Here is a 14,275-nt window from a genome sequence, read left to right as displayed (position 1 = left end):
TCTGCTCTCTCAACCACACTCTTTTTGTTACCCCACGCCTCTCTTACCCTTTCATTACTTACTCGATCAAACCACCTCACACCACATATTGTCCTCAAACATCTCATTTCCAACACATCCACATGCCTCACAACCATATAACATTGTTGGAACCACTATCCCTTCAAACATACCCATTTTTGCTCTCCAATATAATGTTCTCGCCTTCCACACATTCTTCGATGCACCCAGAACCTTCACCCCCCTCCCCCACCCTGTGACTCACTTCTGCTTCCATGGGTTCCATCTGCTGCCAAATCCGCTCCCAAATATCTAAAACACTACACTTCCTTCAGTCTTCTTCATTCAAACTTACCTCCCAATTTACTTGTCCCTCAACCCTACTGTACCTAATAACCTTGCTCTTATTCTCATTTACGCTTAGCTTTCTTCTTTCTTACACTTACACTTTACCAAACTCAGACACCAACTTCTGCAGTTTCTCACCTGAATCAGCCACCAGCGCTGTATCATCAGCAAACAACTGACTCACTTCCCAAACCCTTTCGTTCACAACAGACTGCATACTTGCTCCTCTCTCCAAAACAACCCCATCCATAAGCAAATTATATGACCATGGAGACATCACACACCCCTGCCGCAAACTGATATTCACTGGGAACCACTCACTCTCCTCTCTTTCGACTTCTACACATGCCTTACATCCTCAATAAAAACTTTTCACTGCTTGTAGCAACCTATCTCCCACACCATATACTCTTAATACCTTCCACAGAGCATCTCTATCAACTCTATCATATGCCATCTCCAGATCCATAAATGCTGCATACAATTCCATCTTCTTTTCACATAAATTTTTCAAAGCCAACACCTGATCCACACATCCTCTACCACTTCTAAAACCACACTGCTCCTCCCCAGTCTGGTGCTTTGTACATGCCTTGACCCTCTCGATCAATATCCTCCCATATGATTTACCAGGAATACTCAACAAACTTATACCTCTGTAATTTGAAAACTTATCTTTATCCCCTTTGCCTTTGTGCAATAGCACTATACATGCATTCCGCCAATCCTCAGGAACTTCACCATGAACCATACATACACTGAATATCCTCACCAACCAGTCAACAACACAGTCATCCCCTTTTTTAATGAATTCCATTGCCCATACAATCCAAACCTGCCACCTTGCCAGCTTTCATCTTCCACAAAGCTTTCACTACCTCTTCTCTGTTTACGAAATCATTCTCCCTGACCCTCTCACTTCGCACACCACCTCAACCAAAACATCCTATATCTGCCACTCTATCATCAAACACATTGAATAAACCTTCAAAGTACTCACTCCATCTCCCTCTCACTTTACTACTAATTGATAATACCTCCCCATTGTCCTCTTCACTGATGTTCCCATTTGTTCTCTTGTCTTATGCACTTTATGTACCTCAATCCAAAAATCTTTTAATTTTCCCTAAAATTTAATACTCTCACCCCAACTCTCATTTGCCCTCTTTTTCACCTCTTGCACCTTTCTCTTGACCTCTTGCCTCTTTTGTACACCTCCCAGTCATTTGCACTATTTTCATGCAAAAATCATCCAAATGCCTCTCTTCTCTTTCACTAACAATCTTACTTCTTCCCTCACTACCCTGTTTAATCTGCCCTCCCACCTTTCTCATACCGCAGGCATCTTTTGTGCAAGCCATCACTGCTTCCTTAAATACATCCCATTCCTCCCCCACTCCCCTTACATCATTTGCTCTCACCTTTTTCCATTCTGCACTCAATCTCTCCTGGTACTTCCTCGCACAAGTCTCTTTTCCAAGCTCACTTACTCTCACCACTCTCTTCATCCCAACATTCTCTCTTCTTTTCTGAAAACCTCTACATATCTTCACCTTTGCCTCCACAAGATAATGATCAGACATCCCCCCAGTTGCTCCTCTCAGCACATTAAGATCTAAAAGTCTCTCTTTCGTGCGCCTATCAATTAACATGTAATTCAATAACGCTCTCTGGCCATCTCTCCTACTTACATACGTATACTTATGTATATCTCTCTTTTAAACCAGGTATTCCCAATCACCTGCCTTTTCCTCAGCACACAAATCTACAAGCTCCTCCCCATTTCCATTTACAACACTGAACACCCCATGTACACCAATTATACCCTCAACTGCCATATTACTCACCTTTGCATTCAAATCACCCATCACTATAAGCAGGTCTTGTGCATTAAAGCTGCTAATAAACTCACTCAACTGCTCCCAAAACACTTGCCTCTCATGATCTTTCTTCTCTTGACCAGGTGCATAGGCACCAATAACCACCCATCTCTTTCCATCCACTTTCAGTTTTACCCATATCAATCTAGAGTTTACTTTCTTACACTTTATCACATACTCCCACAACTCATGCTTCAGGAGTAGTGCTCCTCCTTCCTTTGCTCTTGTCCTCTCACCAACCCCTGACTTTACTCCCAAAACATTCCCAAACCACTCTTCCTCTTTACCCTTGAGCTTCATTTCACTCAGAGCCAAAACATCCAGGCTCCTTTCCTCAAACATACTACCTATCTCTCCTTTTTTTCCCCTCTTGGTCACATCCACACACATTTAGACACCCCAATCTGAGCCTTCGAGGAGGATGAGCACTCCCTGCATGACTTTCTGTTTCCCCTTTTAGAAAGTTGAAATACAAAGAGGGCAGGGTTTCTAGCCCCCGCTCCCATTCCCTTTAGTCGCCTTCTACGACACGTGGGAATGCGTGGAAAGTATTCTTTCTCCCCTATCCCAGTATGTTTTTAATTCTATAAGGAGTATAGGAGGGATTTCTCTGTGTGTAGGGCCCCATCTCTTAAACTTTACTGTCCTTTATTCATTCCCGTCGCCACCCAGCCACACATGAAATAACAACTCCCTCCCCCAGCGTGTGCACGAGGTAGCGCTAGGAAAAGACAACAAAGGCCACAGTTGTTCACACTCAGTCTCTAGCTGTCATGTAATAATGCTCCGAAACCACAGCTCCCTTTCCACATCCAGGCACCAAAGAACTTTCCATGGTTTACCCCAGACACTTCACATGCCGTGGTTCAATCCATTGACAGCACGTCAACCCAGGTATACCACATCATTCCAATTCACTCTATTCCTTGCACACCTTTCACCATCCTGCATGTTCAGGCCCCGATCACTCAAAATCTTTTTCTCTCCATCTTGCCACCTCCAATTTGGTCTGCCACTTCTCCTCGTTCCCTCCACCTCTGACACATATATTCTCTTGGTCAATCTTTCCTCACTCATTCTCTCCATGTGACCAAACCATTTCAAAACACCCTCTTCTACTCTCTCAACCACAGTCTTTTAATTACCACACATCTCTCTGACCCTTACATTACTTACTCGATCAAACCACTTCACACCACATATTGTCCTCAAATATCTCATTTCCAACACATCAACCCTCCTGCGCACAACTCTATCCATAGCCCACGCCTCGCAACCATATAACATTGTTGGAACCACTATTCCTTCAAACATACCCATTTTTGCTTTCGGAGATAATGTTCTCAACTTCCACACATTCCTCAACGCTCCCAGGATTTTTGCCCCCTCCCTCACCCTATGATTCACTTCCGCTTCCATGGTTCCATCTGCTGCCAAATCCACTCCCAGATATCTAAAACACTTCACTTCCTCCAGTTTTTCTCCATTCAAACTTACCTCCCAGTTGACTTGTTGCTCAACCCTACTGTACCTAATAACCTTGCCCTTATTCACATTTACTTACAGCTTTCTTCTTTGACACACTTTACCAAACTCAGTCACCAGCTTCTGCAGTTTCTCACATGAATCAGCCACCAGCAGTGTATCATCAGCGAACAACAACTGACTCACTTCCCAAGCTCTTTCATCCACAACAGGCTGTATACTTGCCCCTCTTTCCAAAACTCTTGCATTCACCTCCCTAACAACCCCATCCATAAACGAATTAAACAACCATGGAGACATCACACACCCCTGCTGCAAACCTACATTCAATGAAAACCAATCACTTTCCTCTCTTCCTACATGTATACATGCTTTACATCCTCAATAAAAACTTTTCACTGCTTCCAACAACTTGCCTCCCCCACCATATATTCTTAATACCTTTAGCAGAGCATCTCTATCATATGCCTTCTCCAGATCCGTAAATGCTACATACAAATCCATTTGCTTTTCTAAGTATTTCTCACATACATTCCTCAAAGCAAACGCCTGATCCACACATCCTCTACCACTTCTGAAACCACACTGCTCTTCCCCAATCTGATGCTCTGTACATACCTTCACCCTCTCAATCAATATCCTCCCATATAATTTACCAGGAATACTCAACAAACTTATACCTCTGTAATTTGAGCACTCACTTTTATCCCCTTTGCCTTTGTACAGTGGCACTATGCAAGCATTCTGCCAATCCACAGGCACCTCACCATGAATCATACATACAATAAATAACCTTACCAACCAGTTAACAATACAGTCATCCCCTTTTTTAATAAATTCCACTTTAATACCATCCAAACCCGCTGCCTTGCCGGCTTTCATCTTCCGCAAAGCTTTTATTACCTCTTCTCTGTTTACCAAATCATTTTCCCTAAGCCTCTCACTTCGCGCACCACCTTGACCAAAACACCCCATATCTGCCACTCTGTCATCAGACACATTCAACAAACCTTCAAAATACTCACTCCATCTCCTCACATCACCACTACTTGTTATCACCTCTCCATTATCCATCTTCACTGAAGTTCCCATTCGTTCCCTTGTCTTACGCACTTCATTTACCTCCTTCCAAAACATCTTTTTATTCTCCCTAAAATTTAATGATACTCTCTCACCCCAACTCTCATTTGCCCTCTTTTTCACCTCTTGCACCTTTCTCTTGACCTCCTGCCTCTTTCTTTTATACATCTCCCACTCATCTCCCACTTATTTCCTTGCAAATATCGTCCAAATGCCTCTCTCTTCTTTTTCACTAATACTCATACTTCTTCATCCCACCACTCACTACCCTTTCTAATCTGCCCACCTCCCACGCTTCTCATGCCACAAGCATCCTTTGCACAAGCCATCACTGCTTCCCTAAATACATCCCATTCCTCCCCCAATCCCCTTGCATCCTTTGTTCTCACCTTTTTCCATTTTGTACTCAAGTCTCTCCTGGTACTTCCTCACACAAGTCTCTTTCCCAAGCTCACTTACTCTCACCACACTTTTCACCCCAACATTCTCTCTTCTTTTCTGAAAACCTTTACAAATCTTCACCTTTGCCTCCACAAGATAATGATCAGACATCCCCTCCAGTTGCACCTCTCAGCACATTAACATCCAAAAGTCTCTCTCTCACGTGCCTGTCAATTAACACGTAATTCAATAACGCTCTCTGGTCATCTCTTCTACTTACATATGTATACTTATGTATATCTCTCTTTTTCAACCAGGTATTCCCAATCACCAGTCCTTTTTCAGCACATAAATCTACAAGCTCTTCACCATTTCCATTTACAACACTGAACACCCCATATACACCATTTATTCCCTCAACTGCCAGATTACCCACCTTTGCATTCAAATCACCCATCACTATAACCCAGTCTCGTGCATCAAAACTACTAACACATTCACTCAGCTGCTCCCAAAACACTTGCCTCTCATGATCTTTCTTCTCATGCCCAGGTGCATATGCACCAATAATCACCCATCTCTCTCCATCCACTTTCAGTTTTACCCATATCAATCTAGAGTTTACTTTCTTACACTGTGTCACATACTCCCACCACTTCTGTTTTAGGAGTAGTGCTACTCCTTCCCTTGCTCTTGTCCTCTCACAGATGATGGATACCTGTTGACTTGGGGCTGCGGGCGTCACGGCAAATTGTGTCAAGGAGAGGAGAACTTTTCCTCTCAGTTCATCCCAGTGATTGTTCGCCGCTTACGACACATCAAAGTTGTCTTGGTGAGTATGTTTACAGTGTTTTTGACATTTACAAATTTCCAATATATACACTAAGAATGGGTACTTTGTGATTTGAATTTATATATAGATATGCATGAGTATATATCCTGTAATGTCTCACATCAGGCAAGCACTGGGTGTAAATACTTATAGGTTACAGATTTTACTGAATTACAGGTATCGACATCACAAAAGGGACCTGAGAACAGAATGAATAAGTCATAACTTAACCTATAATGCTGTATATCCCAGCATTTTGTAAGTTTGTATACGTTTTTACACTTTTCATCCCTTCAGTTTTAAAATATTCTAGAAAATATTGATTTATCTATTATGCTTTGTCGCTGTCTCCCGCGTTAGTGAGGCAGCGCAAGGAAACCGACGAAAGATGATAGAATGGCCCAACCCTCCCACTTACACATGTATATACATACATGTCCACACACGCACATATACATACCTATACATCTCAATGTATACATATATATACACACACAGACATATACATATATACATATGTACATAATTCATACTGTCTGCCCTTATTCATTCCCGTTGTCACCCCGCCACACATGAAATGAAAACCCCCTTCCCCCGCATGTGCGTGAGGCACTGCTAGGAAAAGACAACAAAGGCCACATTTGTTCACACTCAGTCTCTAGCTGTCATGTATAATGCACCGACACCACAGCTCCCTTTCCACAACCAAGCTCCACAAAACTTTCCATGGTTTACCCCAGACGCTTCACATGCCCTGATTCAATCCATTGACAGCACGTCGACCCCGGTATACCACATTGTGCCAGTTCACTCTATTCCTTGCATGCCTTTCACCCTCCTGCATGCTCAGGCCCTGATCACTCAAAATCTTTTCCACTCCATCTTTCCACCTCCAATTTGGTCTCCCACTTCTCCTCGTTCCCTCCACCTCTGACACATATACATCCTCTTTGTCAATCTTTCCTCACTCATTCTCTCCATGTGACCAAACCATTTCAAAACATCCTCTTCTACTCTCTCAACCACACTCTTTCAATTACCACACATCTCTCTCTTACCCTTTCATTACTTACTCGATCAAACCACCTCACACCACATATTGTCCTCAAACATCTCATTTCCAGCAAATCCACCCTCCTTCGCACAACTCTATCTATAGCCCATGCCTCACAACCATGTAACATTGTTGGAACCACTATTCCTTCAAGCATACCCATTTTTGCTTTCCAAGATAACATTCTCAACTTCCACACATTTTTCAATGCTCCCAGAACTTTCATTCCCTCCCCCACCCTATGATTCACTTCCGCTTCCATGGTTCCATCCGCTGCCAAATCCACTCCCAGATATCTAAAACACTTCACTTCCTCCAGTTTTTCTCCAATCAAACTTACCTCCCAATTGAATTGTCCCTCAACCCTACTGTCCTAAGAACCTTGCTCTTATTCACATTTACTCTCAGCTTTCTTCTTTCACACACTTTACCAAACTCAGTCACCAACTTCTGCAGTTTCTCACCCGAATCAGCCACCAGTGCTGAAGAACAACTAACTCACTTCCCAAGCTCTCTCATCCACAACAGACTGCATACTTGCCCTCTTTCCAAAACTCTTGCATTCACCTCCCAAACAACCCCATCCAAAAACAAATTAAACAACCATGGAGACATCACGCACCCCTGCCACAAACCAACATTCACTGAGAACCAATCACTTTCCTTTCTTCCTACACGTTCACATGCCTTACATCCTTGATAAAAGCTTTTCACTGCTTCTAACAACTTACCTCCCACACCATATATTTTTGATACCTTCCATAGAGCTTCTCTATCAACTCTGTCATATGCCTTCTCCAGATCCATAAATGCTACATACAAATCCATTTGCTTTTCTGAATATTTCTCACATACATTTTTCAAAGCAAACATCTGATCCACACATCCTCTACCACTTCTGAAACCACACTGCTCTTCCCCAGTCTGATGCCCTGTACATGCCTTCACCCTCTCAATCAATACCCTCCCAAATGATTTCCCAGGAATACTCAACAAACTTATACCTCAGTAATTTGAGCACTCACTTTTATCCCCTGTGCCTTTGTACAGTGGCATTATGCAAGCATTTCGCCAATCCTCAGGCACCTCACCATGAGTCATTTTTTTTTTTTTTTTTCTTATACTTTGTCATCCCCTTTTTTAATTAATTCCACTGCAGTACCATCCAAACCCACTGCCATGCTGGCTTTCATCATCTGCAAAACTTTTACTACCTCTTCTCTGTTTACCAAATCATTCTCCCTAACCCTCTCACTTTGCATGCTACCTCGACCAAAACACCCTATATCTGCCACTCTGTCATCAAACACATTCAACAAACCTTCAAAATACTCATTCCATCTCCTTCTCACATCACCACTACTTGTTATCACCTCCCCATTAGCCCCCTTCACTGATGTTCCCATTTGTTCCCTTGTCTTTTTTTTTTTTTTTTTTTTTTTTTTTATACTTTGTCGCTGTCTCCCGCGTTTGCGAGGTAGCGCAAGGAAACAGACGAAAGAAATGGCCCAACCCCCCCCCATACACATGTATATACATACGTCCACACACGCAAATATACATACCTACACAGCTTTCCATGGTTTACCCCAGACGCTTCACATGCCTTGATTCAATCCACTGACAGCACGTCAACCCCGGTATACCACATCGCTCCAGTTCACTCTATTCCTTGCCCTCCTTTCACCCTCCTGCATGTTCAGGCCCCGATCACACAAAATCTTTTTCACTCCATCTTTCCACCTCCAATTTGGTCTCCCTCTTCTCCTTGCTCCCTCCACCTCCGACACATATATCCTCTTGGTCAATCTTTCCTCACTCATCCTCTCCATGTGCCCAAACCACTTCAAAACACCCTCTTCTGCTCTCTCAACCACGCTCTTTTTATTTCCACACATCTCTCTTGTTCCCTTGTCTTACGCACTTTATTTACTTCCTTCCAAAACATCTTTTTGTTCTCCCTAAAATTTTATGATACTCTCTCACCTCAACTCTCATTTGCCCTCTTTTTTGCCTTTAGCACCTTTCTCTTGACCTTCTGCCTCTTTCTTATATACATCGCCCAGTCATTTGCATTATTTCCCTGCATAAATCGTCCAGATACCTCTCTCTTCTCTTTCACTAATAATCTTACTGGAGAAATATTTCCATAATTTTGTGATTAGAAGTGAATAAAATATTACTTTTTTAAATAGTGTAAAATGACATGCAACTCAAGATTATGAAAATTTATTTGCATGTGCTATGCACCCTTTAGGTTATACTGATGCGCTGTTGGGCAGGTACTCCAGGTGTACCAACAGGCATATATGGTGAAATGTGTTACTAATGGAAGTGTTTTGTCACAAAGATAATTATTAGGGTTTTCATTGCTAATATCTTTTCTTTTGTATGAGTTTCAGAGCATCACAAATAATTGTAACCTGAGAGGGTGAAGATCTTGAACATCCTCATATAATGTTGCATAAACTTACAGGTGTAAGTAAAAAAAAATGTAGGTTTTAGCATCTGGCAACAATGTGTGGAATCCCACCACACGTATTAATGGCCTTAAGTTTCACCTTGAAGCAGTGACGGTTGATTCTAGAATTTTGTTTATATATGCTATAGCACAGCGAGCAAAAAATAAGATACTCTAAGTGTGTCTAATATATGTGGACCAGCTGCAGTGAATAGGTTGAACAGCTTTACAACTACATCAGCAGTTTTTGCCATACCTGCTGAGGTTAAGGGTAAGTTGACATGAGTTTCATTTTGCTCCAGTGAAGTTGATGCCTTTGGACCGTTAGGAAGATGACAGGTCTTGTACATCATCCATCACAGTTCAATGCTCAGGAGTATCAGGCGAGAAGTTTGGTGAAGGAATTGAGATTTCTGCACCTAGGTGTTTACAATGCCTTAATGCTTTCCTAAACAATTCTTGTTGTCATGTGGTTTAAGTAATTAGATTTTTCTGTAACTAGATTTTCCCAAATCCTGCATGTGCTCATCATCTCGTGCTAAGTGATGAAACACCTCTGTTCCAAGGACTTATGAATTTGGTCAGCCTGTCTTTGCATCCATGCTTATCCTTTCCCTTTTAACAGCAGTGTTACTCTCATAACTGTCCTCTAGCATGGGCTTTGCCACGTTAAAACAATTTATTTGTCTGTCACATCCTTGATGACTTCAGCCAATCACAGGCCCCTTTACACACAATATTAGTGATGATAGATAGGAAAAAAGTAGTTGACACTGCCCCCTACACATCCTCACTTTAAAGATACTTAACACTACACTCCACAGCAATGAAGAAAGTGGTTGGTCAGTTTCATAGTTGGCTATCACTCACAATGGCCTTACCTCTAAATTCCTTAAACTTTATGGTGGGGTTTCCCAAGGAGCAATCCTTTGTTCATCTCTCTTTGGTCTCTTCCAAGGTGACCTCCCATTACCTCAAGCAACTGCATTCACAGTACCCTAACACTACACAAGTAAAAAGAAATGGAACAATGGCTCACCCAGAACAGAATGTCTACATCTTCACAGATGCCTTTAATCACACTTTTAGTCCAAGGTAGACACAAATCCAACTCACATCTTCTAGTTGCCTAAAATGTTCAGTTGCTCCCACTGAACAAAACACCAACAATTTTTGCATCCCATACAATACACACATGGCATATACTCAACACATCATAATAACAGAAGGCAGCACACAATTCTCTCAGAACACTAAGTAGCACCAGCTACAAAAGTAAATATAACGGAGCTGCAAACCATTCAAAAATGCTTTCAGAGTAACTACTGGCAGCTTAGTTTCAAAAAACACTCATCACTTGATAATGAAACAAAGATCCTCCCAATATATTTCCACCTCATTGTGGGTGGCACTATTCTTAACAGTACTAGACCCCTTCCACCCAAGCCCCTGTATAATAAACACCTACCTCTAAATAGAAATATAAACCCTACCTTTGCCCCACACTTCAGCAACCTCTTATCACAGTTTCTACAGCCCAATAACATAAGGCTAACAAAACACGTAATGACTGGAATTACCCAAAAAGCACCAAATAACTGGCCTCCCAGTTCAGTCTTCGACTCCTCCACACCAGACACATACCCGTCAGATGACATACTCCCTAGACAGTCTCAAGTCACACTTTTCCATTAGCATTTTCAGTATCACCCATCCATACAACACTGCAGGTGCTGTTTCAATTTATCCTAAGACCCCTCATGCTGATGATGCATGTACCACAGTGAAGACACCAGTTATGTACTCAGTTACCCTGCACTCTCCCCATGTATAATTGTATGTATCACTACACTACATTTATGAATTTTATTCTGTGTATTCTAAAGACATTTATTACTCATGGGTATGAATCTGGATTACTTTTTATTTATATCATTGATGCCTATTCCAGCATCTATCTACCTTTCTATATCTTTGATGCCTGTTCCCTTTGGGAACTTCTTCAAGGGGGGTGGCCATGGCAAAAGAGTCTCCATAACTGTCGAACTCTTGTGCTACTTCACAGCCTTTAGTGCCTCACCCTTAACAGGCAACTGGCAGAGGGCAACTCTAGCACAGTGTTTTCAGTCTCCTACCTGATGTTCCTACCAACTACTACTCCCTAGTGTGCCTACCGTATGTTCCTGCTTAATTTTCCAACCTACTACTTATACCTTATGCTCCCAGCCAATGTTCCTCTCTGCTACTTCTTCCTAATGTTTCTACCTTATACTTCTGTCTAATGTTCCTACCTACTACTTCTGTTTATTGGTTCTACCATTTTGCCAAAAGGCAGTGCTAGCACATAGCACTCACTGCAGGAAAATTTACAAAGAATGAGTTGTTTGAGGTAAGTGTTGTGAAGGGTTATGTGTGACAAGGCAAGACTGTATGTTTGTGGACAGAATGCCAGCAGTCCACATGTGGGTGAAACACAAAGAAAACACAGCTACCTGGGTCATAGGAGTATAACTTAATCACTGAAGTGCTGGCTCACTACACAGCTGTCACTTACCCTCCCAGTACTTAGGCAGGTAGTACTGGTAATGTACCTTCCAGGTATGTGGCTACCTAAGAACTACTTCCTACTTATTATAACATTTATTATAGATTACATTCCTATGTATTTTTGCAACTGTTTTGAATGAAAACCATAATTTTCATATGATATTGGTTTCAACAAATTCTAATGCCAGATATGGTAACTTCATGATCTTTTCACTTAGTGAAACCAGTAAAAGAGGTCACATAAAATTTTTTGTTCTTTAATGGCTAAATGGTGTGCTGTATAGTCAGAGGGTTAAGGATATGTCTTTTTCAAGATTTTTTCTGAGGTTTTTCAAGCTTTCTTGTAATTGAAGTATGAAAAGTGAGTTCCCTTTCATGGACAGAGCCTTTCAAGCATCCACATATTATATATCTTGTTGTCCTCCCTCTTCCCCCTTTCCTTTTTGAAAGGACATTTCTTGAGCCTTAGCAGTGACTAGCACAAGGCACAGACTCCAATGCTTGATGAATGATGAAGATGGCTGGCAGTTTGGATGTGCTTCAGTGCTGTGCCATGTTTACATAGATCTATAAGAGATGGTATATTGTTTTGGGGTTTCTGTGAATAAGCATCCACTAACCTTACATGTATTAGGTTGACTGGAGAGGGCTAACCCTCTTAGAAACATTCTATTTTGGGATGGTATGTTGCAATAACCCCCACCAGTTAATTGCTGTCTCAGATGCTCATAGAGCTCTGCTTATGGTTAGGAACTGGTTTTTCATACTTCAGAGCTTACCTTTCCCTCATTGACCATTGACTGCCACACTCTTTCTTTCATAGATTATTATTATTATTTTTTTTACTTTTTCACTCTTCTGTTGTAATCCTTCCCTCTGCACAGTTTTGAAACATTTTCACATGTGCTTGTTTCTTATTCTTTTAAGGAGTTGGTGACTTTTTCGTATGTGTTACAGCTGGATAAGTGCAAAGTGTTCTTCAGCAAATGTTATGAATGTTCCCACTATTATCAACAGAAAAGTATGAAGATGGCCTGTAATGAAGTGCTTTGAAAGATTTTCGCATTTGCATCTTCCTTTGAGTGTGAGACGGAATATTTACTATGGACGAGCTTGTGGTGGCACTTAATACAATTACAGATGGAACCAGTATAGTCATTGTTTATTGTGTTAGCATCTGTTTATTGTGTTAGCCTCAAACACTTCATGCTGTAATGGAATGTGTTATTTTGTGTTGAGGTTGGCCATGAAAGCTGCCACATGGTGGTTTTACACTAAAGATGATGTGGACATGTTTTGATGTGTTTTACTTTATTCTCAGGTTGGTTGTGGAGGTTGCCACACGATGGTTCTAGGTTACAGACGCTCCGAAGAGGAAGAGACTAATGGGGAAGAGGAGAACAGCCACCCACTCCACCTCTCAGTTAATAGCACAGCCCGAGCACGACGTAGAATTACTGATGTAAGTTTGGTGAATATGCAATCTCTCTTTTTATCACCTTTTTGTAATTCTCTGCATTTATGTATATTTAATTACCTATTCATAATAGCTTATTTTTACAGGAGATGGAGGAAGTGCTACATTTGTAGGTTCCAACTCATGAGCTTTTGTTGCTTTCATGCTGTTCTTTATATTTGAGTTTTGTTTCCATTCACAATGTCATCACTTTCCTTATTCCATTCATCTTTCAGTCTGTGAAAACGATTATATTTCTTTGCATCTTTTTAAAGAAAAATATTTGATTTACTGTTATCATTTTCATTAAAAAGCATGAAAATTATAATCATGTCTCAAATTATAATCATGTCTCCCCTCTTTCTTTTTTCTCTTAGTATAGGGAAGCTTATAGCTGCTAACCCCTGCATGTATTTCAGCACCCATACTGTGGATCGTTATGTTTCATCAACTGGGTTGACCAAATTGGTAATGCATATTCTAGTTTGTTGTATTTATGCTGTATACTTATTTACTTTCTGCCCAAGGAGACCCTATTATCTTTATTATCTTTATGAAGGGGCTGACAAAGGCAGCCACATCGATAAGTTGTATCGATGATCATTGCACATTTATGTTGAGAGTGCAGGGCAATTGAGTAGTAAAGTTTTTAGTCTTTGTTAAGTAGTTGCATCATGGGCATATAAGCATCTTAATTAAGGATTGGTGGTGTCCATAGCTTAGACAGGAAAGTGTAACTCATGTTTGTCTA

At 41.3% G+C, this 14,275-nt stretch overlaps 1 protein-coding gene across 4 annotated transcripts in view; it reads left to right on the top strand.

Moving 5' to 3' along the window:
• The window catches only part of LOC139760171 (X-linked retinitis pigmentosa GTPase regulator-like), a 145,083-nt gene that overhangs the window by 91,287 nt on the left and 39,521 nt on the right, over positions 1 to 14,275 (top strand). For all 4 annotated transcript variants that reach the window (XM_071683091.1, XM_071683093.1, XM_071683092.1 and 1 more), the window contains 2 exons: positions 5,882 to 6,006; positions 13,390 to 13,530. In XM_071683091.1, coding sequence (XP_071539192.1) covers positions 5,882 to 6,006; positions 13,390 to 13,530 — 266 coding nt within the window. The remainder of the gene's footprint in view (positions 1 to 5,881; positions 6,007 to 13,389; positions 13,531 to 14,275) is intronic.

Source organism: Panulirus ornatus, chromosome 35 (genome assembly GCF_036320965.1).
Source record: "Panulirus ornatus isolate Po-2019 chromosome 35, ASM3632096v1, whole genome shotgun sequence".
In the NCBI taxonomy this organism is placed as follows: domain Eukaryota; kingdom Metazoa; phylum Arthropoda; class Malacostraca; order Decapoda; family Palinuridae; genus Panulirus; species Panulirus ornatus.
Note: the sequence above shows the minus strand (reverse complement) of the source record. Positions and strands in the feature narration are given on the sequence as shown.